General features: G+C 57.7%; 1 protein-coding gene across 5 annotated transcripts in view; it reads right to left on the bottom strand.

The window, feature by feature from the left end:
* The window catches only part of CAMK2D (calcium/calmodulin dependent protein kinase II delta), a 128,494-nt gene that overhangs the window by 27,421 nt on the left and 75,489 nt on the right, over nt 1-25,584 (bottom strand). For all 5 annotated transcript variants that reach the window (XM_054563654.1, XM_054563660.1, XM_054563668.1 and 2 more), the window contains exons 5-8: nt 15,346-15,411; nt 12,641-12,713; nt 2,863-2,965; nt 1,486-1,569 (exon numbers count right to left, since the gene is read on the bottom strand). In XM_054563654.1, the coding sequence (XP_054419629.1) occupies nt 1,486-1,569; nt 2,863-2,965; nt 12,641-12,713; nt 15,346-15,411 (326 nt within the window). The remainder of the gene's footprint in view (nt 1-1,485; nt 1,570-2,862; nt 2,966-12,640; nt 12,714-15,345; nt 15,412-25,584) is intronic.

Below are 25,584 nucleotides of genomic sequence, written 5' to 3'. Positions count from 1 at the left end.
GCCCGGCACCGGCAGCCGGCTCCCCGGCCACACCCGCAGGGCTCCGGAGCAGGGGACTGGGCCGGGGGCGCGCCGGACAGACGTGTGCGAGGAAGCAGTCGAGCGGGGTCACAGCGCCCGGCCCGCAGGCCTAAGCGGCTGTCCGGGCCCGGCAGGTCTGGAGGACGGCCCCTGCCTGCCGCTCCGGGCCACGCGCTCTCCGGCCCCGCCGAGCGTTCCTGGACACGCCAGGCCCGCAGGCACGGCCGGCATCTCCGCTCTGTCAGGGGGCTGAGAGCCGAGACTGCGCGCGTGCCAGGCCAGGGCAGCAGAGCCGGGCAGCCGGGGGCCTCCCCTCAGCCCCCACACTCACTGCCCGGCAGGCCCTGCGCCGCGGAGGGCGGAACAGGAAGGAGGGGCGGGGCAGGCAGGGCGCGGCACCTGCTGAGGGCCGAGGCGACTCAGGTCCCACCTCAGGTCCGGGGTCGCTGTGCAGTCGGCCCCACCGACCCTCCCCCCAGCACCCAGGGTCCCAGGGCGGCGCTGCAGCCAGGCCGACCGCCCTCCACGGCGCCACGCGGGTGCCCGCCTGTGGCCCTCAGCAATGAACCGGGCCTGGAGGGGTCACCTTGGCCACGTGAACATCTGAGTTACCGCCGTCAGCATTTAGATGTGAACGAGGACACCACGGGACAGCGCTCCGACCCTAGGCCGCTCAGGGTTCATGCCGGGACGTCGCCCTCAGGCCGGGGGACACCCACGATCCCACCCTCTGGCTGAAGGGAAACCCCGAAGGCTTAGGGTGGCCGCGTGCACGTCAATGGCTTCGCAAACTCTAAAATGTCTTCCTTTAAAGCGCCCCCCCCTTTGCCCTGCGCATGACTCCCCGAGGGCAGCACACCCCCACGCACAGGGAGACAGCCAGCTCTGGGACGGGGTGTCGGCAGGTGCCCGACGAGCCCAGGGGCCACCTGGGCCTCCCCCAGCAGCTCCCAGGGTGCAGAGGGGCCCAGAGCTCCAGAGGCCCCCTGCTTAAAGCCCAACAGCGCCCCGCGGCCGTCACCGCGGTGACAGAACGCAGCGTGAGACCCGTCCCTGCCATGTAGCAGCAGAGAATCTATGTTTTTAAATAGAACCAAACCCAGAGAGTTATTTTCTAAACTGGGGTTTGGCCCAGCTCCCTGCAGGCTCTGCGGCGAACCCGAAGGCGGGACGCGCCCCAGCCCCTGTCCCGCACCTCCCCTGTCTCCCTCCCGCCTGAGAGGCCCTGTGACAGCAGCTCTGGGGGACTCAGCGCCTCCCCGCCACCCGCAGCGGTCACCCCCCCGGGAGGTCTCGTCCTGCTTCCCCGGACACAGCTGCTCGAGGGCAAGGGCGCTGGGCCGGGCCAGCAGGGGGCATGGAGGAGGGCCCGCCGGGGACGCCTGCCCCTGACCGCGAGGTGCCACCTGCGCCGGGGGAAGGGCAGCTGCGCTGCAGCCCCAGGCAGCCGCCCGGGGTCCTTACCGCAGGCCCACATGTCCACTGGCTTCCCATAGGGGTCCTTCCGTAAGACCTCGGGGGAGAGGTAGCCGGGCGTGCCCGCGAACCCTGCGGAAACAGAGGCCTGTGAGTCGGCGCCGAAGGGGCAGGGCCGCGCGGAACGGGGTGCGGCAGGGACCGTCTTGGCCTCTGCTGTGCCTGCCCCACAGACCTGGGGCAGCGGTGGGGACAGAGCGAGCTCCCCGCCTGCATGCGGCCTGCCTCCTGCGCTGCCCCAGTGGGCGGCTGGCACGCCCTCTGTGCGGGCCGGGCCATGTGTGGAGGAGGGAGGCCCCGGCCCCGGCCCCGGCCCCGGCCCATGGGGGGTCTCGGCGGCCAGCTGCTGAGGAGCAGCAGCCGCAGGCAGCCCCGTGTCCTGAGCTCCGGGGTCCAGGAAGGGACTGTCCTCGCCCCGGGCCGGGGGAGCTGAGGCTGAGGGGCACGCGGACAAACCGACCTGCGGACACCGCTCCATGTCCCCACAGCCCCCCGGCACCCCGTCCCCTGGCCACGCCCCACGATCGACACCCTGCCCCATGCACGGCCAGGACACATGCACGGTCAGGGGCTCGGGGGCGTCTGCACAGAAAACAGAGTGAGCACCTGGGGTCTCCCGCTGTTTGCGGCTGTTCAGAGAAAAGCCGCGAGACAGGAAGGGTGCCGGCAAGCATTACCGAGCCTCCGGACACCGGCGGTCAGAGACAGTCGGACGGGGCTTAGGGACGGGTTCCAGGGCACGGCATGAAAAGTGGGTTAACAGTGGGGGCCGGCTGGAAGTCGGGGTGAAATAATGTATTCGGGCCAAACGCAGAGAGAGTGCATAAGCCTGGTTAGAAATACTGTCATTTAAAACTGTTTAGAGACAGAAGCTTCATCACATAGAAATCTCAAAATATCAACATTTTAGAGAGGACACTGGTATCACATGAAACACTTGATATAAATCTGTGGGAATACATCCTTTTTAATGTTTTTTAAACTCCGAGTCGCTGATCACAAAGGCCCGCCACACGGTCTGCACTTCCTGAGCACCGACTCTTCACACAGCAGTTTCCGGCATCAGGGGAGGTGGAACGTGAACAGCCCACCTGCTCACGAACAAGACGCGCGTGTGCCCGCGAAGCCTCAGCCCCTCGGGACCAGTCCGTCTCCTCACTGCCCTTGAAGGCGAGTCGACAGGCTGCGGCCGCCTGCGCACGGTTTCCCTGCAGCTGCTTCTCGAGGCACACCCCTCAGCGCGGGCACGGTTCAGAGCCGACAGGCCCCCAACGCCCCGCGGGCGCAGCGGCGGCCGAAACCCACATCCCCATCCTCTGGGGCCAGACAGTGGGGTGCCGGGCAGTGACACGGAGGCCTACTCACCGAACCATGCCTGCTGGTCCCCTTGGACTTCGATGGCCAGGCCGAAGTCCGCCAGTTTCACAGCCGCTCCCTTGGATTTGCTAGCTAAAAGCAAATTCTCAGGCTTTATTCAGAAACGAAGAGAAGAGACCAAAGTGAGAACCTGCTTTAAGTGACCCTTCAGATGAACAGCATGTTACAAGACCAGGGGGTGGGGGGGACGGCGTGCACTGACCCCTCCCAGATATGGGACCCCCCAGCGAGGACAGGGTTGGAGATGCCAGGCGCCACCACGCGTGCAGGTTCAGACAGACATGCGGACACCCAGGCACGCCCTACACCGAGAGAACGTGCGTGGGTCGCGTCCGGCGACGGGCGCCTGCCTGGCCTGCTCACGTGCTGCCCGGGGCCCCCGGCCCAACAGGGCCGAGAAGCCTGGCAGAGCAGACAGTGCCGGCAGGAGACGCGGCACGGCGCACGGGAGCCGGGCCGATTTACAGACAGTTGGCAAATAAAACTGTGCAAATTAAATCCTAGCTGATTTCAAGAGTTTGGACCCAAATGTGGTGATTTTGATTCCTCAATGTTTCCAAACAATTTCTGTGCAAATTTTGGAGTCTTGTTCTGAATTATGTATTAAAATTGCTGTCTTTAAGAATCTGTTTATTCTTAAAGGCAGAAAGAGCACACTGCTATTTGCCAAATGTTATCGTCAGCTTTTTTCCTTGATAAGCCAGCTTTTTGCACCATGATTCACATGTCTTCCCACTGCGATTCGAAGCATCACTTAGACCCTCGTCTTCCCGTCCTGGAACACTGACAGGGGGCAGCACTGGTCCTTCCCGGGTCTCCGCCATTGGCCGGGACCAGTGACTCTGTGTTGGAATAAGGCTGTTTCTGCCCCAGTGCTTCCCAGCCAGAACCCGAGACACGTGGGCCCTTGGAACTGGCACCACGTGGAAGCCTTGTTCTGGCCTGACCGCCCTGTGGGTGTGCAGGGACGGTCAGCGGCAGCTGGCGGGGGAGGACGGCTGGCCCACGCGCCCAGCGCAGTCTGTTCCCTGCCAGTGACTGCACAGGCACCCGCCGGGCCGGGGCAGACACACCCGAGCGCGCGGCTCACCGGCCCTTCCCCTCGGGACAAGACCCGGCAACCTTAGAGGTGCGTCTCAGATGGGAAAACGGTGGGAAACAATGGGCCATACAAGAGCCAAAACAACTGTCTGGAAATCTAAAAATTCAGTAAGGTGGTTTTATTTATATATTGACAAACAGCTAATTTCATATTTTTTCATAAAATTGGGCACTTTTTTTACTGAATTAGTCAATTCTGTTGTTCGGACCTTGTATTAACACAGCCTAAACCAATATTTAATTGATTACATAAGCAAGCCATGCAAGTTAGCGAAAGACACAGATCCACAAGGGGAAGAGATCGAGCGGAGGCTGCAGGAGGTGCCAGCGGGGCGCCAGGCGAGCCCGGGTGGCGGCGGCTGCGGCCACTGGACGCAGCCCCAGCAGGCCAGCTGGTGGCTGGGGGGCCGCGCAGCAGCGCCTCCGGGCCAGGAGGGCGTCGCACGGGCTCGGCTCTCAACCAGGATGATGCAGTGGGCGCTGCGGCGGGCGCTGCGGTGACAACGTCTCAGGGACGTGAACCATCTCCCCGGCGCAGGAACTGTCAGCGAGACCTAACACCCCCGATTACTCGGACCTCTGGTCGCCTATCAACAGAGTGTCTAACCGTGGTGCACTACCATTTGGTATTTTATTCTCACAACTAAAAAGCTTCTAATGTAATCAACAAGCTCCAGCTATGAATTTATGGAGTGAATGGCCGGGAGAAACTGCATCAAGTGGTCACCATGGCCTGGAAGCGCTGCGATGTCAGAGAGCTGCGTGACACACACGGTCACCTGCGGGCTCACCTCGGGGGAGACGTACGGTCGCTCTGGAAAGCACAGCCACTTCAGGTCTGCTGGGTCAAGTGGCGCTGAAGTTTGCTGAGCAAATGCCAGTGCCGCCACGAATTAACTTTTAAAAACTCAGTGTGGCTTTATTCTTATCACTCCGTCAAAACGCTCTGGGCAGCGCCATGTGCTTTATGGTCGAAACGGCAGCCCTCCTCCAGCTGCGCTGCGGGGACGCCCTTGCCTGTGCCACGCAGGCCTGTGAGGGGTGGGGCGCTCACCCCGAGACAGGCCCTGGGGCTCCCCGCAGGCCTGTGAGCCACGCAGGGGGGTCCCGACACCCTTGAGGTCTGCTTGGCGGCAGTTACATACAGGGAAAGGCAAGGCAATTTCAATGTTATTTTATGGATTTAAAAATTACCAGCACTGAAATGGCTTCATGTTTATGTATATCCTTTAGGCAAACCTAAAATACAGAATTATGGGATGCAACCTGGAATATTAGGATGACTCACTTTATTGACATTATTTGCTTTACAAAATGCTTCATCCGAAGATTGCTTCTAACAAATGGCGAGCTTTGATGAAACGTAGCGCACAGATTCGATCTGTACATGTGCTCTGGAATGTATCTGCCTGAATAACCCTATTATCACGTCCTGCCATTCACAGAGCCTCCACATTACTGTACTGTGCTACCTGATTCAGGGGTGAGGGAGGGAGTTCATCTTCTGAATGACAGAAAGGAAATCTGCACCCACTGCACTGTTATCGGCTACTATTCCACTACTCTGGTTTTCTAAAGCAAAGGAGGATGAGCTCAGAAGCACCGGTCTCCCTGGGCGGCTGTGGGTGAGCACAGGCCCAGCACTGAGCAGGACACGTGCTGGCCCGGGACGCGGATGTGGACCTAAGTGTGTGTCCTGGGCTCACGTCACTGACGCCCAGACTCTTGGAGCTGAGTCGTTCGTTCATCTCTCAACCGTTCTAGGGAACGATGACGTCTCCCAACCGCACGTGCGTGGCTGTAAGGCCCAAAGGGTTTTACCCCAGGATTCCGTCACGGTGAGGGGCAACGGCACCAGGGACTGCGGCCGCCGCCTCAGCGCGCAGGATGCTGTGTGTCTGCAGAGCGCGGGTGCGACCTGAGGCCTGTGCGCCAGACCGCACGACGCTCTTGGGCTAACCTGCATTTCCTGAGACCTGCTCTACCTTCTTCCAACGCGGTCGCTCTCTGGGCTGGGGTGACACAGAGTCCACGGACGGGACCCCAGGCGGCCGCTCCCCCTGCTGCTTCCCCACATGGCAGGCTTTCCAGGATGCCTGGCCTCCGCGTCGGCACGTCAGCCGGACTGCGCAGCACCTGTCAGCGAGTTCTATCCTGTGCGTCCGTATGGTCACGGTGGCCCCTTTTCTCACTGAGAGCTGAGATTTTCCTGAAACTGGTCACGGATGCCAACGCACCGAGAGATGGGGAGGAGATCCGGCCACTCAAAACCCTCCGTTTCTCTGTGAGAGAAGCCCAAAAAGACGAAGCAAAGGCTGGATCCAATTGGACTCTCCTTTCAAAGATGCGCTGCTGAGGAAACTCTCTGATGGTCTATAAACGGTTCATCTTCAAAAGGCAGCCCATTCAGTGGGTATTTGTAGGAGAATCGGAAGCACTCAAAAATACCTACTACCCATATTGAAATAAAGGAAGGGGGAAATTATCACAGACTTAAATTTTTTTTAAAGGTGTCATTTATTTTTGGGGTGGGGGAAAGGAGGAAGAAAGAGGAACATCAATGTGCGGTTGCCTCCTGTGTACCCCTCACTGGGGACCTGGCCTGCAACCCAGGCCTGTGCCCTGACTGGGAATCGAACCAGTGACCCTTTGGTGCGCAGGCCGGCACACAATCCACGGAACACCACCAGCTGGGGCCCAGAGACTTAGTTTTGATGTTGCTGCTCACAAACCTCATGACTGCACACGACGATATCCAAGTTAGTGTGACTTTCACGTGGCACCTGGCTTGGGGAAGGAGGCTCACCTGCAGCATCTGCTGTACCATGGACTTGACTGCACACGTGTGCCAACCATCCCCAATCACACTCATGCTAGGGACACACATGGACGAGAGTTGTGATTTCACTTTTTAATGCTTTTTTTCTCCATGAGTATTATAAATTTATTCCGCATTATTAATTTTTACAAACCCCTGGGTACTGGTTGTTAGGGAGTGAGCTTGTCTTTTTAGATGGATCTCCTCACTGAGAGTCTCGGCGTTTCAACATGGCATGAACCACGCAGTGCTGGAGTGTTTTCAGTCCCAGTTCCTGCCCAAAGACTGTGACCACAGCACCCAGGAACACACGAGTGGCAAGCTTGAGCACCAAGTTCACACAGGCACGTGCAGAGGCATTCCTGCTTCCATCTCACAGGAGCGGGGCCCACGTTCTGGCCTCGGCGTGGGCAGTTTCCAGCTGACACGGTGCTGCCCTGTCTGCGTGAGAGCAGGAGGGTCTGCCGGCCTCACCAGGCACACACTGCAGGTTCCAGCATCACCGCTCCATCCCTGGGTCCTGACCGGCTGTCACCCTGCTGGCACGCACCATGCAGCAGCCACCTGTGCCCACCCCTGGTGCTGTTACCCCATACCCGACACACACCGGGCACCCAGTAAAGAAACACGGGAGAACTACCAGAGTTACGGAATGTACCACACACAGCTTGTTTCTGAAATACCCAGGCATACGCAATACACAAATGATAAGCTCTTTAACATTTTATCTAAGTGTGGTTCTGAGCAGAGTGGAACAACTGTGACTTTAGAATTGTTCGAAGTGTGGAGCCCAATTTGATATCTGAGATACCCATGGGAACAGGACTTAACTAAATATGTCACGTTCTCCGCAGAAAACGAATTCTTTTCTTCTCTGGTCATAACCTTAATTTTCTTCCTCTGAAAGTCTTTAAAATCCTCCCGAATCTCCAGAATGAGTACCTTCACCACCATCTTCTTACCTATCCCTCGTCTATCCACCCACCCTCCACCCTGCGCCCACTTCCCCCGGCGCCTTCCCACTCCGCAGTGCTGCTCGCTGCAGGCCGGCCTTACGAAGGGCGTTGTTCTCGCGGAGGAGCTTCGCCGGTATTGGTTTGTTGCTGAAGGGCCCAGTTATGTGTGAAGCCTCCAATTGAGTGCGGGTCACGAAGCAGGTTGATCATCTCCGACATCCTCTGAACTGCAGAAGTCTTTCCCTTTGTGTACAGTACAGCTGTTTGAAAACACACAGCTCTGTGACTGTCTCCTTTGACTCGGTTCTGTCAGCTGTTCACAGAAACCGTGTTCTCCAGGCTCTCAAAGGAGAACGTGCCTGAGTCTACATTCCTTTATTTCTCATGACATCCCAGTCGTCACTTGTCACCGCGGCCTCTCTTTGACAAATAGTTTTCTGGTCGCGGTGCTTGTCTGAGGTATGGCTTTCTTTCTGGTGGGAGGGCAGTGACTCAGTTTCCACACAGCTTAGATGACCCCAGCCTCGTGGCCCATAGGCCTCGTGCGGAAGTTTGTTCTTGATCTGCGCCGTGACTCACGCCCACAGCTCCGACGGGGCCGGGGCGGGTGCAGCCTCATGAGCGTTTATTCTGCCTCCTTTGTGCCTGGCTGTCCAGTCACCAGCTCGCAGATGTCCGGCCTGAGCCACAGTGACCCCCTGCTCCTGAGCAGCCTATTTTTAAGCACTCCAGACCGATGGCCTCGACATGGCATGGTTCCCATTAGACAAGACCAGTGCACTTCATTCCTTGAGCTTCACTTTCCACAGGCTGTGACCAAACCCTTACTGATCCCTAAAAGTTGGGAACTTTTTCTTTGCACAACAGCCTATTCCCAAACTCTGTTTCTCCCCAACTCTGCACCGCAGCTGAAAGACACCTTAGTCTCTTACTCCCAGTACTGGAAGATCCACGCGTGAGATTTCAGAAAATCTTTTGGTTAGCTAAACTTAGAACCATCACCCACATAATTCTTAATGTTGCTGGCAAAATTTCCCATCACCAGCTGACCAATACCTTAGTCTCTATTGTTCAATTCACTGAACTGAGCTGAGAAGTAGCAGCGACCCTGGAACCAAACTACAGGGGCACACAGCGATGGCCTAGCTGAGTGGCAGGCAGAGGCCCTGTCCCTCAGGGTCGCTGCGTTCCACGCGCCCCCCACCAACACGGGGCCACCTGGGTGCCCTGTGCATGAAGGGGTTGTGAGCATTCCTTAGGGAAGTCGGCACAGGGATACCGCGGCTGCTAGATAAGGGGCAGACATTCCTGTTTTTATGATTAAAATCCTGCCTCGACCCTCGTCCTCCCAAAGACTGGAGTGTGTTCCTGAGCTCCAGGTCGCTACTAACTTCACCACAGCCAGAGCCAGCACCGCGCCCGTCTCCAGCGATTGGCCAGATTGGCCAGAACCCGACGCGCCTTTGACAGCGGCGTGTCCGCGCATGCGCACCTCGCCCCTCGCCCCCCCCCCCCCCGGGAGCGCTGAGACCTGTGCCCTCGGCCTTAACCCCCAGCGCTCACACCCGCTCACCTTGCGCGCACCTGTGCCTCTGGCTAACCGCACCTGCGGGGCGCAGCCCTGTCTAGTCCACACAGCTCTCCAAGGGGAGGCGGGGCACCCGGGGTTGAGCCAGCCCCCACGAGTGATCTCCAGGCTATCACTCTACCAGACAGGACATACTCACCTTCTTTATCCAATTTTAAGTGACGTACGTAGCAATCTACCTTACTGTGTTGCCTTTTATGCTATAAACGTGCTTTTATTCTCCCCTCCGCGGAAGGCGCCTGCGCACGCACTCACGGGGCATGGCCGGGTCGGGGCGCGAGCCTGGCTCCGCGCCCACTGCGCTCCGAGGGGCTGACCTGCAGAGCCCATCCGTGCCCGGCAATGACGAAGAACGAGCTTCCCGGGCCTTTCGCTGTTACGGACAATTGAACTGTGCTCAAACATCTGCGTTGTCCCCGAGCTGACACAGGAATCAGGGTATGGAAACAAAAATATATGGCCTGAGAGCAGTAAGGGCAGTGTTTTGGAGTCTGCTAATATGAAATTTCAGCCAATTTTTCTCATTTTCAGGTGCTGGTAAAGTGCTAGTACAAGTAGCACATGTACCAGGTACAGCCCACCTTGGGTGTGTAAGAGACGTGGAACGGCCCACACCCGGTGCCCCTGGCGTGCTCTGCGCTCACTCAGCAGGCTTCCGGAACGAGCACGGGAAACTACTCTGAGCTCCAGTCCACCCTGGTCGGCTGCTGGACAGAGGCGGGGGAGGTACGAAGGCAGCACGCGCTCCCCAAAAGCTCACTTCCGTCCTCCCCTGAGGTCCGAGGAGAGTGGGGCAGAAACACATCTGCCCTGAAAGCAACGTACCCGGTGATGCCGCAGCCTGTGTCTGTGGGTGGCCAGCCTCCCTGATGTCCCCTGCCTGAGTTTTTAATTAGTGACTTTAGCTCACGGGTCAGAAAAAACCTTCCTCCCAACAGACCCCCTGCTAGGCCTGCTGCCACCGCGGGTCACAGTTGCGGCCGTGACGGCAGGGCTTGGCCGAGCTGGGGCGCGGACGCACGTCCACATCACAGCCCAGAAAACGCGTCCCAAAAGCCACTGAGGGCACACGCTCTGTGCGTGGCTCTTGGAATACACCAGTGATTATATAACATGGAGCAAACTAGTTCAAATGACAAGTATGTTAAACAGAGTACCTGGCAAATAGCACAAAAATGTGCATGTCCATTTGTGTTCACTCACACAGAAACTAGTTCTGGGAGTTCTGAGAAGCAACAAAAACGGGCTCTGTCTGTACATGGCTCGAAAGGAATTTTTGAGGCGATCACCAAAAAAATGAATTTTCAAAGGAGCATATTGTTTTCCCTTTATGCTGATGAGTAAATCTGGTAAGTGTTAGCAGATGTGCACGGTCCTTTTTTGGCTGTCCAAAGGAAAACGGCACTAACCATACCTTGCTTTCGACATTTAACACTCTCAGATTCAAACTGAAGACAAAGGAAGATTCCAGAAAACTAAGGCAATGTTTTGTTTACGAATCACATCTTCAAGCAACTCACTGTGGGTTCTTTAGGGACAATTCTTCTAGGACACACTACATGATGGCAGCGATGGATTCACAGTTCCTTACAACCAGAGGGGCCTGCATGGGAAAGACAGCCCGGGGCCCCGGCGGACACGCACAGCCGGATACGCGGGCCTTTGCCAGTGCCTCACGGACGCCTGGGAGAGGCGGAGCCCACACAGAGTCACCCTGTGCTCGCAGCGCTCCTGTGCGCAGGCCGCTCGTCCACCACGGCACGCGCGCTCTCACGTTTCCAGGCCGCCCCTGTTTCTCTGGAGTCCCACACGCGAAATGAGACGCTGAGGGGGGTCTTCTCCTCCTCACTTTCCTAACTGTTTGAACTTTGCTCGTCTGTGATATGAGAAGCTGAGTGAAGCCTTGAACTTTGTTTTACGTTTCTTCATCTGATTCCAACGGCACTCGGGCCTCAGTCCCAAGGGCTGTCGGTAAATAGCGAGCCAGGAAGCCTCAGAGTTCCTGGGGCCGAGGCTCCCGGGTCCAGCACGGGGTTCTCTAGCGCCCAAGCACACGGGCTGAAAGCGACCTGGTAACTATCTCCTGCGCCTTGTAATGTGGGTGACCATTCCCATCACGTCAGGCCTAGCAGAACGGGACTGTGAGACAGCGTGTCTGACCAGCGTCCACAGAGCACGTTTAGAAGGAGGGAGCGCGCCCTCGCTACTCGAAGTCCCATCAGAGGCTGTCTCCACTCTGGTTTAGGAAACTCTCCCTGAGGGAAACGGGCCAGACGTCCCAGCTGGAGAGGGAAAGCGCTTCGCTCTGAGCACGCGAGTGCACACAGCGCTTGGAGTGCCTGCCTCCGGGCACAGCCACTCTGACCAGTGCGTGGGTGGCACTCGCCTGCAGGTCCCGGCGGACCGTGCCCACCTGATGGCAATGCAGGGCGGCCTCCAGGGCCTGCTGAGTGCAACGACTGCATGCAAACACCAGGGGCAGCAACAGTCCCAAGCCGCACAGAGACCAGGGTGGCGCCGCAGCAGACAGCTGGCGGTGCGGGGACACGTGCCAGAATGGACACATTGCTCCTGTAGAGTGACCGCTGCCTCAGAACAGGCAGGGTCCTGCCAGCTGAGAGCCTGGCTATGGGTCTGCTTGCTCTGAAGAAGCCGCCTCAATGACCCTTCCCTTACTCCTGGAGCTCTCTTCCAAGCACTCGCAGGAAGTAAACGAGGACACAAATACAATTCTAGAGCCGCTGCACCCTGCCCTCCTGCCCCCAGAAGTGGCTGCCCATTCTCTCCTGTGCTTTTCTAAGTATCCCTCAGAAATCGCCACCTGAGCAGCCGGGCCCGGGTCAGGCCCGGTCAGAGCCACCACTGGCCCGGCCGCTCTGTGTGCGGCGTGGCGACCCCCGGCCTGAGCGCTCGGCGGACTCAGGGGCGACGTGTGGCCAGTTTCTCTGCCTCGGCCACCACGGTCCCAGGAAAGAAGGGGAGCTCAGTCTGCAGGCGACACACTTCACAGGCCAGGCCTCCAGGCAAACACAAGACCTTTGGGAAAACCTGCCCCCAAACCGCCTGGTGGGTCACTGTTTGGACACGGGACAGGTGTGTCCAGCACCGCCCTCCCCTTGTCACTGTGATGTGTGTTTGGCCTGCAGACAAGCAGCTGAAGAAGCCTCATGCGTTGTCACATAGCCAGCCAGCCAGTGCAGCGAAGGATGGGAGCAGCAAGGGACCCGTTTCCAGTGCCCGCCCTCTTCCCTTCCCGGAACACAGCCGCCCCTTCGATGCAGAGGTGTGGGCTCCGATACTGACCTTCAGGTCCCTGTGAACTATGCCGTTGAGGTGACAATGGTTTACACTCTCTAGAATCTGCTGTATACAATGGCTGCAAAGACACAAGAGCAAAAGGGAGGGACAGAGCGGTAGGGCACGTGACCGTTCATTGCATAAACACAGAAATGACACCTTTCCCATTGTTTGGCTTAGCACCCTGATTAAACAACGCCGGATAAAGCTGATCCTGGCGCTGACAAAAACGATACCCCGCAGAGTCTGTGATGAGCCCACACAGAGCAGCGCGGGCTGTGTTTTGTCCAGCACAAGTCGGCAACTCCATCCCTGGCGGGCAGAGGCCCAGGTTTCTGTTTCAGGGAGGAGAAGGCGCACCCGTTTCCCCTCATGTTCTGGGAAAACCCCCCGAGATGGAAAACGTGTGGGTATGTGTCACACACACCCAAACTGTTCACAACCTGCGGTCGCAAATAAGCACAGGTGTGGAAACAAGAGGAAGAAGTGGCAGGAGAAACAAGGGCCAGAGGGACACGGCTGCCTGCTGACACGGAAACGCTGTCTCGTGTGTAACATGTCAGTAGGGAAAGCGACGGTGGCCCCAGCAATAGGGAGAGTTCCAACAGGGAGCCCACCGCGTGCATCGACCCTCTGCAGTCAGGCTGGACTCTGGGGAAGGGCTGGCTACGGATGGAAATGAACCCGCACAATTTAAGGCCCCGGAGTCCGTCCCCATACATGTCTGCTCACCGCCTGCGGAGCTACTCCTCCTACAGGACGGCCGGGGTCAAACCGACCACCCATGAACCCGGAGGGGGCCGCTGGCTGGCAGCTGCGCGCCCTGCCGTCTGGCTGTGCGAGGGGCGTCCACTGCGCCCTGCGCCCGCGGGGCTCAACGCAGGCGCCCACAGCGGCAGGGACGCGCTCCCCGGTGAGGCGGACAGCTCGGTCGGGACACGCTCGCCCTGAGTGTGCAAACAACAGGACTCCACAGTGAGCCCTTGAGTGAAAAGAGTAATCACCTCTGATCTGTACAACACAAATGTCAAAAACCGCTCAAGATGGAGATTCTCGGAATGGAAATCTGTCGAGAGACCAAACGAGAGCCTCGTGCTGGCTGTTCTGCCGCACAGCTTATCGCGGTGCCGGCAAGGATCTTAAGTCATGTGACACTTCCCCTTCTGTAATAGCATTTGCTTTGTCCTGTTTTTTACGAATTCCACTCCTTTTCTCCAACCACAGGCAGAGGTCACTGAGCTTAATGAAAACAGAAAGTAAAGAAGTAAAAACCAATTCATGCTAAATGCCTGTCACCACATTGTACTAGTGAGAATGGACCGAATTCTCAGCTTCTTGAGGGGCCAAAACCAAAGTGGACGTTGGCAAAGTACTGGCAGAACCTGCTCTTTACGCTTGTGGTTGGGAAGGGGATGTGTCCCCTTCACTCTGTGCGGGACTGGCCCTAAAAGCTCCCTGCTGTGAACCCCCAGGCTGTCAGCAAGCCCCCCGGGCCGCCTGTCGTCTGTGGGCTCCTCAGCAGGGAAGGAGCCTCCACTTCAACGTCAAGGGGGCTCTCGACCACAGCCCCAGCCTGGCGGCGGCCCCGCACACGGCCTGGCAGAGGGCCCCTCGCCCGCGAGCGCGCAGCGTTCTCTCTCGGCGGCCCCGGGGGGGCCTGGGGGAGCAGAGCTGATGAGCAGTCGCTCGTGGCAGTGCAAGCGACGCGGAGCTTTCTGACTTTGGCGGTAAAAATTCCGCTAGGAAGTCAGAGCTTAGTCACGCACAGAGATGCCACCAGCAAGGCCCCAGACCAGAGCATGACCGAGAGACTCGGGGGAGCCGCGCAGGTGCCAGCGCCGCCACAGGCGGGCCCGCAGGTGGGCCTGAGCAAGCCCGCAGGCGTCCCGTTCTCGTGGCCAACAGTGAGCCCGGCTCCCCGCCAGCTTTCAGAGCAAGCGCCAGCTACAGGGTTCGCAGGAGGGTGCGGGGAGTGTGCGCGCCGCCCCCCGCTCGCCGTCTCAGCGCTCCCGCAGCGCGGAGTCGAGCGCTGGCTCGCTCCAAAGCCTCACCTTCCTGCCGCCTCGGGGGCCTCACACTAGACCGAGCACCAGCTGCCTTCGCCGCACGCAGACCTGACCCACTGATGGGACTGGAGACTCTCCCGAGCCCTCTGACAGACCCGAACGTTTCTCAAACGAGGTTCCAGGGCTGTACGGATGCTAATGATGCCCTGCGGTGCCCTGGGGGCCACCGTCATCTGTCTCTGCGGGGGGACAGGTGCTCAGGACCTGCCCCCCAGGCACAGCCGCTGATCACTGGAAACGTGGCAGCTGCGACCCAGGAAAGAACTTGTAATTGTATTTACTTCTAATTAATTGATGAGGAAATTGAAGAGCCTATGTGACTCCTGGCATACGGAACTAGGGACCAGTGGATGCTGACCTTGGATCTCTCACATTTTCTGAAAGAGTTTACGTCTTCAGTAGAAGTCATTTCGGTTAGGCTTTATTAAAATAAAGTATGTACTCTGACTACCGACACTAGATACTAAGAAGCTTTAGACCAGACTCATAGATTTCTTTTCAAAGAACCGTCCGGGAAACCCCGAGGAGAAAAAGCATCGGTCTTCATGAGGGAAGGCGTAGCTGGCGCTGTGCGCCCCACAGTGGCAGGCAGGCCCGCGCAGCTGTGTGGGGCGGGGGCAGGTGTCGCAGGCGCCGGCCACTCACCTGGCGTCAGCCTCGCTGTAGTATTCTCTCGCCACAATGTCTTCAAACAGTTCGCCCCCAGTAACTCTGTGAAAGACGAGAAAATCAGACATACATGGATTTGTACCTGTGCTCATATAGAATTTTTGTTTTCAGTTTATTTTAAAAACCATTATTGAAACGTGTGTTTTAAAACACTGTAAGGATGACAGTTTCCTAACAGTCAGCTTATGGAATGCACGCACTTCCATCTTGTCTGCAGGCCCTACTATGACCAGACCCTGAGGACACGGTGTTCCTTATGCCATGAACACATTCCAAGACTGATGGGCAGAAAAGGGTCTCCGGGAAGCGCTCCACTGGGGTTCCCCGAGGAACAGGTGAGGTGCTGGGGGCAGGGCCTTTCCTCAGCAGGCGGAGCAGGCCTGCCTGTGCAGGCAGCAGAGGTCCTCAGGCCATGCTTCTCTGGAGGCTCCTTGTCACTTGGGACAGACGTGTCCTGGAGGGCCAGAGGCAGCTGTGCAAACCCACGGCCCCGGCCTGAGAGCCTGTCTGCCCTGACAGCACCCAGTCTCCTCGACGTCTTGCGGACCTGCCAGGGAAGGGAGGCTCAGGGCTCCTGGCAACGTCCTGGCGGGCGTGGTGACCCCGGCCACCAGGAGGAGTGGGGCCCACCACGCCCGCCAGGGGGGTCTGACTCTCTGGGTGCTTATCCACACTGCGGTTGGGCCCTCCACAGGACATGTGGCTGTCGTGGGAGGCCACCTCTCGTCCAGGTCCAAAGGCGGCGCTGGTCTGGGGCTGGCATGCCCTGACCAGCGAGTCTCTGGCTTAGGCTTTTTCCTTCCCTCTAAAATAACGTGTTTTAAAATTTCAAAGTAATATAGTTCTGTAGTAAAATTCCAAAAATAAGGATGTGTACCAAGCACTCCCCTGTCTCTCGACCTCAGCTGCACTCTGCAACAAACCAAGTATGTGTGTCCTTTCAACTTCCTGTGCATCTTTAAACATTTATACTTCTCCCCCTGAAGGAGGACCGTGCAATATGCATGAAATGACTAGGCCACTGTGAGGCCTGTCCTTCCACATCGTCACGGGCACGGCGCACGCCAGAGCCGCCTTCTCTGTTTGGAATAAGTAACAGACACTTGTGCATGCTCCCCCCATAGACATCTGCCAATTGCACAGTGTTTCTAGAGGAGAGAGTCTCCGACCTAACAGTGGCGGGTTAAAGAGCATCCGCGTTTAAAATCCGGGGGCAACCCCCCCACCCAAATCACCGTCAAGGTGCTGACCGGCCACGTCCTCACTCATGATGGCTCTCAGCGACAAGCACTGTGCTGACCTAACTGGGAAGAATTATCTCATGTTAATGTGAATCACTGACATTAGGGAAGAGGCCCTCTTCCTCTGCGGGGAAGGTCTGCGCCGCGCTCACTGTGCTTGGGGACACTGGACCTCTGTCGCCGTCATTTAAACAGTGGCGAGACCACGTGAGCAGTGGCTGCTCAGGTCCCACACGATCAGCCCGCAGACACGCAGCAGACGCCTGGCGCCCAGCCAGGACCCCGCGGCGTCACCTGGCTCTCCGGCCGTGCTGATGGAGAGGCTCGGCCACTGCGCCCGACCTCTGTCCCTCGGGGCGGCGCTGCACAGGCAGAGCCCGGAGCTCCGAACGCCCCCTCGCTCCGCCCGTGCAGGCCACGCCGGCCCGCGAGCCCAGGCAGGACAGCCGAGAGCACAGCCCCCGCGCGCGGCTGTGCGCTCCGCCGCTCCCACGCGTCAGAGCTGCGTCCTGGCTCGCGAGCGGAGATGCTGCTTTTCCCTCTCAGCACCAAGCCGTCACTACGCGGCCCTTCCACGTGTGCCCGCAGTGCACGGAGTTAGTGAGGCCGAGGAGGCTCTGGCCGTAGAGGCGCTGACCAACGGCCTCGCCTCGGGCGGACTCCCGGAGGACGACGCCTCGGGAAGACGGCGGGGACCCCGCCAGCTCTCCGCTCTGGTGAATGCTACACGCGCCCCCAACTGGAGGGCACTGGAGGCGACTCCAGCCTCCCTCGCATTCACCGTGGTGGGAGTGAGGACTCGGAAGGTCCTTACGGTCCCTTCCACCAAGAAGCCCCTCCACCGACTGCGCGTGGCGGGGTCCGTGCGCGGCTGAGGGGGCAGGAAAGCAGCAGCGCCCCCTGCGGGCTCCTCAGCGCAGGACTCACAGCCCCGGCGCAGGCCACGCCCACAGCGCCCTCACCAGGAGGCGGGGCGTCGACTGTTCCTGGGCGGGCGCTCTGCGCATCTCTTCGAGTCCCCAGAACTGCCCGGGTCTCCCCGCCCTCGCCCTCGCCCTCACCCACGGCCACGGCCGTGGTGTGATCACGAGTCCCCCGACACCGCCACTGACGCCGGCGAGAGGACCTTCGACAGCGCTGCCCGCCTGGGCCCCAGCCTGTGCCCTCGGTGTGCAGCGCTCGCTCTGCCTCCCAGGCCCCGGGTCCCGGGACTGACCGCGTGTCCCATCACGCGGCTCTTCAGCGTAGGGCAGCTGGGAGTTTTCTGGGGGTTCCCTGGTGTGCACGGCACTGCCTTCTCACTGAGCTCTAGCGGCTTCGGCTCTTGTTCGTGTAAGTGCTGGACACAGCGTTTCCCTCCTGTGTCCAGGCGCCGGGCATCTCGGTTACGCCGCCTGCCTGCGCTCAGGGGCGCCCGTGCTGCGTCTCTCCCGCCGCCCCGCCCCGCCCCCGGCTGAGGGCGCGCTACGGCCGTCGCAGCCCCACCGTCCGTCCGTCCGTCCGTCCGTCCCTGGAGGAGAGGTGGGCTTGCGGGGGCGCATCCTTAGGATCCCTGGCGCTCCTCTGCCCAGGCCCCCCGTTCCCACGGAGGCACGTGGGCGCTGCCTGCTCCCGCCCGTCTCCCGCCCAGGCCCCCGCCGCTAACACTCCTGGGTCCGGGGTGCAAAGAGGAGGACCGCTGAGTCCGTTTCTCGACAGATCTGGGCATTTCTGAGTCGCCCGCACTGGGCGACATCTGCGGAGTAACTGCAAGGACACAGGGACCCCAGAGGCCTGTGTTTCACACCGGACACAGGCTTCCCAATGCACTGCTTTAAGTTAGGCCCCCGCCCTGAGTTGGTCCATGTTAACTTAAAAAAAATAAAAGTCTTAGCCGGTTTTGTTCAGTTGGTAGGTACTGAGGGGAGGGGGGCCGCTAGATTTTAAGATTCAGTTTCACTGTGAAATCGTAAACCAGAAATTCTCGAGGCTTTACAGGAAGGATGTCCCCAGCGCCGGACAGCGCCGGACAGCGCCGGCAGCCGCCTGCCTCGCCAGCTCGGCGCCCGTGCCCGCTCGGCGCCGGTGCCCGCTCTCCTTCCGCCGGTTCTATCCGAGGGCCGCGGAACAGTCCTCCAACCTGCCTGCCTCCGACTCCGCCGCGTGCCCTGACGCTGCGCCGGCCGCTGTGGGCCCCTGGGCCTGGGTCTTTGCTTGGGGAACATTCTCTGATGCCAGTGAACCAGCGGCAAGAACACACACACGGCATCGAATAGAAACAGGAATGGTCTTTCACAGCGTGTTCATTAAATTGCTATACTACGTCAACATTTTAAACATACCATAAAGGTAGTATGACACAGTTAGTACTGGTTCTTTAAGACCCTGTTTGCTTAAACCTGAGTGTAACTATTTCTCCACAGAATCAAAAAATAATTAAAATCTAAAAATGACCCCACATTCTGTCCTCAGCTCAGACATTGACACGCTGTTTCTTGCGGTTCCAGGATCAGACCTCCGCCGCCGGTCTACTTGGGCTCGAACTCACAGCTGTGGGCTGCGAGTAGCCAGGCAACCCAGGTAGACTCCCTGCCCGAGGAGCGGTGCCACCGCCTGGCCGTGAGGACCAAGTCCAATCAGGCAGCCAGAGTCAAGGACGGACATCGTCAGCACTCGACTCAAGGTGACTGTAATTAATTTTTAAAGATACAGCCAGTCTCCAGAATGAAGGCTGTGTTTTCATTTTCTTTTAAAAAAATCTATCAGTCATCAAAACCTCGGTGTGAAAGTAGAGGTAAGATGTTTTCCTCACAAAGAGGACAATTTTATTAACAGAAGGAGCTAGAACCAACCACCATGACTCTTGTTTACCTTCCTGTATGTGAATAATTTTCTAAGAAAAAAAATAAAAAGGCCGAGTCAAGCGCCAGATTCTTACTTAGAAGGGACCTGATGGGAAGAAAACAAAGTCCTGAGATCTCGATGACCGCCAAGCTGACGGACGCAGCTCCAGCTTTTGCCCAGTTCTGCGCTCTCCCCGTCTACGAGAGCCCTGTGTTTCAGGAGTAACAGGTGACGCTATCAAAAATCTGGTGCTGACCTAAATTTGGGTAGAAACCCTCCGATGTTGCTGGGTAACTTCTGAGTTCTCTATCTGAAAAACGAACCCACGCTGGCCCTGCTAAGTAGAGGTCCAGGGGAGCAATGCCAGCGCAGTCACCAGCCGGCTCAGCCCAGCCCCTGAGCAAGCGGGGCGTCCTCGAGGCCCCCCGCCACCCCCTCGGCACGGACCTGTTCGGCCGGTGTTACCGCTTCTCCAAGGGCAGAAATTCTCCCCTGCCCGCAGCTTTCAGGGAGTGGGTTTTGACGCCGACCCCAAATCTACGAGAACTCGGGGCTTTAGCGTGCTCCTGGTTCCCACGCCAGGCCGGCCTGGCTGCGGTGAGCTGGGTGTCCACACCCAACGCGACAGGCCACACCCAGCGGGCGGAGCTCAGCGACATGCAGGTGGCTCGCTCTGGCATGTCGGTGGGGTTCAGGCTCCAAGAGCAGGGCGCGGGCGGGCCAGGCAGGAAGGGTGCATGTGACCAACAGAGCGGCCGGCCCAGGGGTCCTGCGTCTGCCCGTGTGCACGCACGGCCACGTCCCCGGCACGCGCGCCCGAGGGGAAGCGTCCCTGTCACTCGCTCATGCTGCCCCCTCACCCAGGAGCTTCCGTTCAAACCCTTGGCCTTCGAGGAAAAACAAAATCGCATACATCGATGCTGACACTTGAGTGAATGAATTATGTGAAAACCAGAAAACAGGACCTGTCATTTAAATCAACACTGAAGGGACTGGTTAGGCTGGGACTGATGGGCCAGAGTGCAGGAGGCGCTAGCGCGCAGGGGCCAAGAGGGACCGGCAGGGCTCGCAGGCGCAGCGCCGTGTGGGAGAGCGGGACGCAGCGCTGGGAGTGCTGGACAGTGCCGCAGCCAGGGACGCGGCCGGAGCCCCGCCAGGGCGAGCGGGAGAGCTCCCGCAGCCGCCGGGGACAGCAGCTTTGTGCCTGAGGCAGGGAGGCGGCCCTGCGGGGAGCGGGGGGAAGGGGGCGCGGGGCAGCGTGGCCCTGCAGCCCCGTCCGACAGGCGGGGCTCACCCACGGAGCGGCCGAAAGCAGGTCTCGGCTCTCACCCAGGGCTTCCAGTTCTCAGTGGCTGCCCTGCGGAATGTTCTCCCAAGGGCCTGAGAGTCTCCCCGTGTCAGTTCAGAGCCCCCCCCCCCGCCCCCCGGCCAGTTTTAGGAGCTCCCGCGCCGGGAAGGCCCATCTGTACTGTACACATGGCACAGTCTGCCCCGGGCCCCAAGCCGGGGTCCTCGCATCGGCACGTCTGCTTCATCTGCTGCACTCAGTTCCCTTGGGAGACACTGACCCCTCCCGAGACCCCGCTCCGGGGGAACAGCAGCCACTAGGAAGAACAAAAACAACAACTGTTTCCTTGGAGACAAGTCGGAGAGGTCCTGTCTGAAAGCTCTGCCGCCCAGTGGGCTGCTACCTGACTCAGTTGCTAGGAAACTTAACTCCTCCCACTGGTGACACCTGCCCAGGCCCTGCAGGGGGAACCTACAGACACCACCCGCCAGGCTGCTCTGGACCTGGGACCGCAGGAGGAAGTGCCACCTGCGGTCGGCCTTGCCACGGCTGAGCTGTGAGACCAGGGCGCGCGGTTCCTCGTGCCCGTGTGTTAGAGAACGCAGATGCCCGCGCTGAGATTCGCCTGAGCAGAGGCCTCAGCACGCACCCCCTCCCACGGGGGACCACCGTCCCAGTGGCTCGGAGCCCAGGAGAAAAGCCACAGCGCCCGAGATGCGTCTGTCCAGGCTGACGCCACTCCCGTGGGGTGGGCTTCCCCGCCTTCGCGCCCTGAAAAACCCGCACTGTGCTTTCCCGAGCCCTGACCGCCCGACGGGCCCCAAGACGCTGTCCTTCCCTGGTTTTACCTCCAGTGGTCAGCGAAGTGCTCGGCACAGACCCGGCACCCAGCCAGAACTCGGCCGTCGGACAGACTCATTGTAGCGACTGTTTACAGAGACTCTGGGGCACCAGGGCCCGGGGAGTCCCCAGGCCCTGGCCCTGGCGGAGGCGCAGGCGGTGAGCACGGCAGGCACTGTCCCCACACGTGGAGGGGCCGCCACTGCCCCGCACGCAGCAGCTGGAGTTGTGCCTCCGCCAGGCCCCCTCCAGAGCAGACCGTCACCGAAGCCACAGACGCTGCTGACGCCCAGGGGCCAGCTGATGCCCGAGGGCAGCGCCAGCCGTTTCTAAGGAGATCAGCCACCCCAGGAGCTGCCAGGCACCCGTTTAGGGAGCAGCCCTTTAATAACGTCACGATTTTATATTTGACCTTCTGAGAAAACTGGACTTTCAAAATCGGGCTGCAGAGAAGAGGCAGCGAATCTCCCGAATGACCCGGGATGGCCCGTGCCGGGGAGCAGGGTCATGCCCGGCTGAGCCAGTTTCCACGGAAGTTTGCGAGGAAGTTTGCGAGGAAGTTTGCGAGGAACAGCGTGCCGCTCCTCTGCCGGCCCTGGTGGCCTGGGGCGTCCCCACACACGGACCAGACTCCCACCTACCTTAAAACACCTCCTAAAAATGCACATCGCTGGCCTCCAGCTAATACATGACTACAGCTTCCTTGACTTTTTAATTCCAACCTGTTTAGGAATTTTAAATTGAATTTTAGGAAATTCAATATTAAAAAAAGACATTGTGGGGACTTGTGGTTTCTGGTCTGGCATGTAGAAGTTGCCACTCTGTCCTCCTAAATAAAAAGCTGAACAAACTGAAAAAGTAACATTCTCCACAGATCTGTCAACGACGATCCCCAGCAGGGAGGCAGGCCAGCGAGACAGGGGAGGAGCCCGGCAGCTGGGCGGGGCCCCTGGGCGCTAGGGCGGCCTGCGGGAGGCGCGGAGGACAGGCGGGGCGGCAGGCCCTCCAGCCCCGGGGCAGGGACCCTGGCCCAGGTGAGGTGCACACACAGGGCCCCAGCCCTTGCAGGGGCTGCCAGAGGACCACGTCCCATCCCCACGCTCCCGGACGGGTAAGGGAAAAGTGGCCGAGAGTCCTGTTCTTCTTCAGGAGGCCCGCGTGAAGAACAGCTCTCTCACCAGAGCCCAGCGGACCTGTGGGACAGGAAGGCCCCGCTCAGCTCCCTCTCACCATCCTGCTCTGCTGAAGGGAGGAAAAATCAACACAACCGAGAAGCACAGTGCCGTTCCCAGCCCAGAGGCACGGGGGCACCAAAGGACTGAGACTGACGCCCTCATGGGGCTGCAGAGCGCTCCCCGGCCCCCAGGCGGCGCCATCACATGACGGTCAGCCTGTTCCCCGCATCTCACCCAGTGTGGCAGGTCCCTCTCTCAACAAAAACGCAAGACACTCTAGCAGGCAACACGCACACTTCGAAGGACGTTAACAAGCACAGAGCCAGAGTCAGATATGGCAGGAATGGCAGAATCATCAGGCCAGAATTTTTTTTTAAACTACAATTCATATGTTAAGGATATTAATGAAAAAAGAAGACAATGTGCCAGAACAGATGGGCAATGCAAGCACAGAGACAGAAACTCTTAGAGTGAAAAGGAGAGGCCAGAGCGAAGAGAACATCGGAACGACACTGAAGACCAGCGCTGACAGGCCCCTGAGCAGACGCAGCGTGGCCGCAGCTGGAGGCTTGGACACCTGTCTGTCGGAGACGCGGACGTCCGTCTGTCAGGGACAGATGGACCCAGCAGGCAAGCGTCACAAAGGACGCAGGTGCACACGGGAGCCCAGTAAACGGGCGGGATGTGCCCAACACCTACAGGCGACCTCATGCGACCAGCCCAGAGCACACTCTCTTCTCAGGCTCACACGAGCACTCACTGGAGCAGAGCACATTCTGGGCCATAGAACACACCTGGACGAGTTTAAGAGAACAGAAATCATCCAATGTCTACCCTCAGACCACCATTAAACTAGAAATCAGTAACAGAAAAATAGCAGAAAACTCCAAAATACTTGGATATTAAACAACATACTTCTAAATAGCACATAGGTCAAAGATGAAATCTCGACAAAAATTTTATAGTAGTCCAAATTAAATGAAAATGAAAATACAACTTATCGAAATCTGTGGGTTGTACTGCACAGAAGGAAATTTATAGTACTGAATGCATATATCAGAAAAGATGAAAGATATGAAATCTGTAATCTAAGCTTCCACTTGGCGGGGGGTGGGGGGGCAGTACAAATTAAATCCAAAGCAGGCAGAAGAAATTAATAAATATTAGAACAGAAATCAATGGAACTGAAAACAGGAAATCAATAGAGAAAATCAACAAAAGCAAAAAAGTTTGTTTTTTGAACAGATCAATACAAGGGATGATGCTTATAGACAGGCTAAGAAGAAAAGAGAAAACACATAAATTACTAATATATATCATAAATGAAAAAAGAGATATCACTACAAATACCATGGACATTAAAAGGATAATACAGAAATATTATGACTAACTCAATGCCCAAACATTTGAGAGCCTCAATGAAATGGGCCAATTCCTCGAAAGGCACAATCGGACAAATCACACAAGAAGAAACAGACAAACCAAAGGCGGGAAGGACTGAGGGTGGGAGGTAAGGGTGGGTGGGGTGGGGGAATGTGGTGGCGGGAAAATGGAGACAACTACATTTGAACAACGATTTAACAAAATAAAAAAAAGTAAAAAAAAATAGGCCTATTAAAGAAATTGAATCAATAATTAATAATCTTCCAAAACTGAAGGCTCCAGGCCCAGATGGATCCACTGATGAATTACACCAAACACCTGGGGAGGAACTGCTACCAATTCTTCACAGTTTCATCCAGAAGATAGAAGCAGAGTGAACACATGCCAACACACTCCACGAGGTCAGCATGACTTTAATACCCAAACCAGGTAACGACACTACAAGACAGGAAAATTGTAGACCATCATTCCTCGTGAATATATTTACAAAAATCCTCAAAAATATCGGCAAATATAATTAAACAATGTACAAGAACGATTATACACTATGAACAAGTGGGATTTACCCCACATATGTAAGGCTGGTTCAACACCTGAGAATCGATAAATGCAACACGTATGTGTTCCTCACAGCAACAGGCAAATATAGAAAAATCACATGATCACACTGGTTGATACAGAAAAAACAGCTGACAAAGTTCACTACCCATTCACGATAATCACTGAGCAAACTAAGAACAGACGTGACCTTCCTCAGCTCGATTAAAAACATCTATGAAGCACAGGCTAAAACCACACTTCACGGTGAGGACCTTGCCGCTCCCCCTCGAGGAGCGGCTGCCAGGCCGGCAGGTTGCCCCTCGTCGCCGCTTTCCGCGCCAGGCTGGATGTCTGCGTCCACACACCCAACAATGAAGGAAAAGGATGCGGCCTGGCGAGAGGGAAATCAAATGGCGTTTGTTCACTGAGGACATGATTGCCTATGTAGAAAATCCTAAGAGACAGACAATAAAACTCTGGAACTAAGCAATCATAGCAAATTATAGGATACAAGGTTAATATATAAAAGTTTATTGATCTCCTATATACTATAAATAAGTGAAATTAAAACAAAAAAACACTGTACCATTTACATTACACCCCCAAAATTAGGTATTTAGGTATAGGTCTAATAAGATGTGTAAAAGAGCCATATGACAAAATGACCCAACTGATGAGAAGCCTCAAAGAACTAAATAAACAGGGGGAATCCCACGTCAGTGAATAGGGAGCCTCGCTACTGTCAAGGTGCCAGACTCAATGCAGTTCCAGTCCGAATCTCAGCACGGTGTTTTGTGGACCCTGAAGAACTGATTCTCAAGTCCACGTGGGGAGGCCCGGGCCCAGAAGAGCCAGCCCCGCACAGACAGAGACGCCTGGTGGGCAGAGGACAGATGCTGCCTGGTGTCTGGACCGACAGCAAAGC

This window comes from Pteronotus mesoamericanus, unplaced genomic scaffold (genome assembly GCF_021234165.1).
Source record: "Pteronotus mesoamericanus isolate MK-2021 breed Mesoamerican mustached bat unplaced genomic scaffold, CSHL_Meso_final contig_163, whole genome shotgun sequence".
Classification (NCBI taxonomy): domain Eukaryota; kingdom Metazoa; phylum Chordata; class Mammalia; order Chiroptera; family Mormoopidae; genus Pteronotus; species Pteronotus mesoamericanus.
Note: the sequence above shows the minus strand (reverse complement) of the source record. Positions and strands in the feature narration are given on the sequence as shown.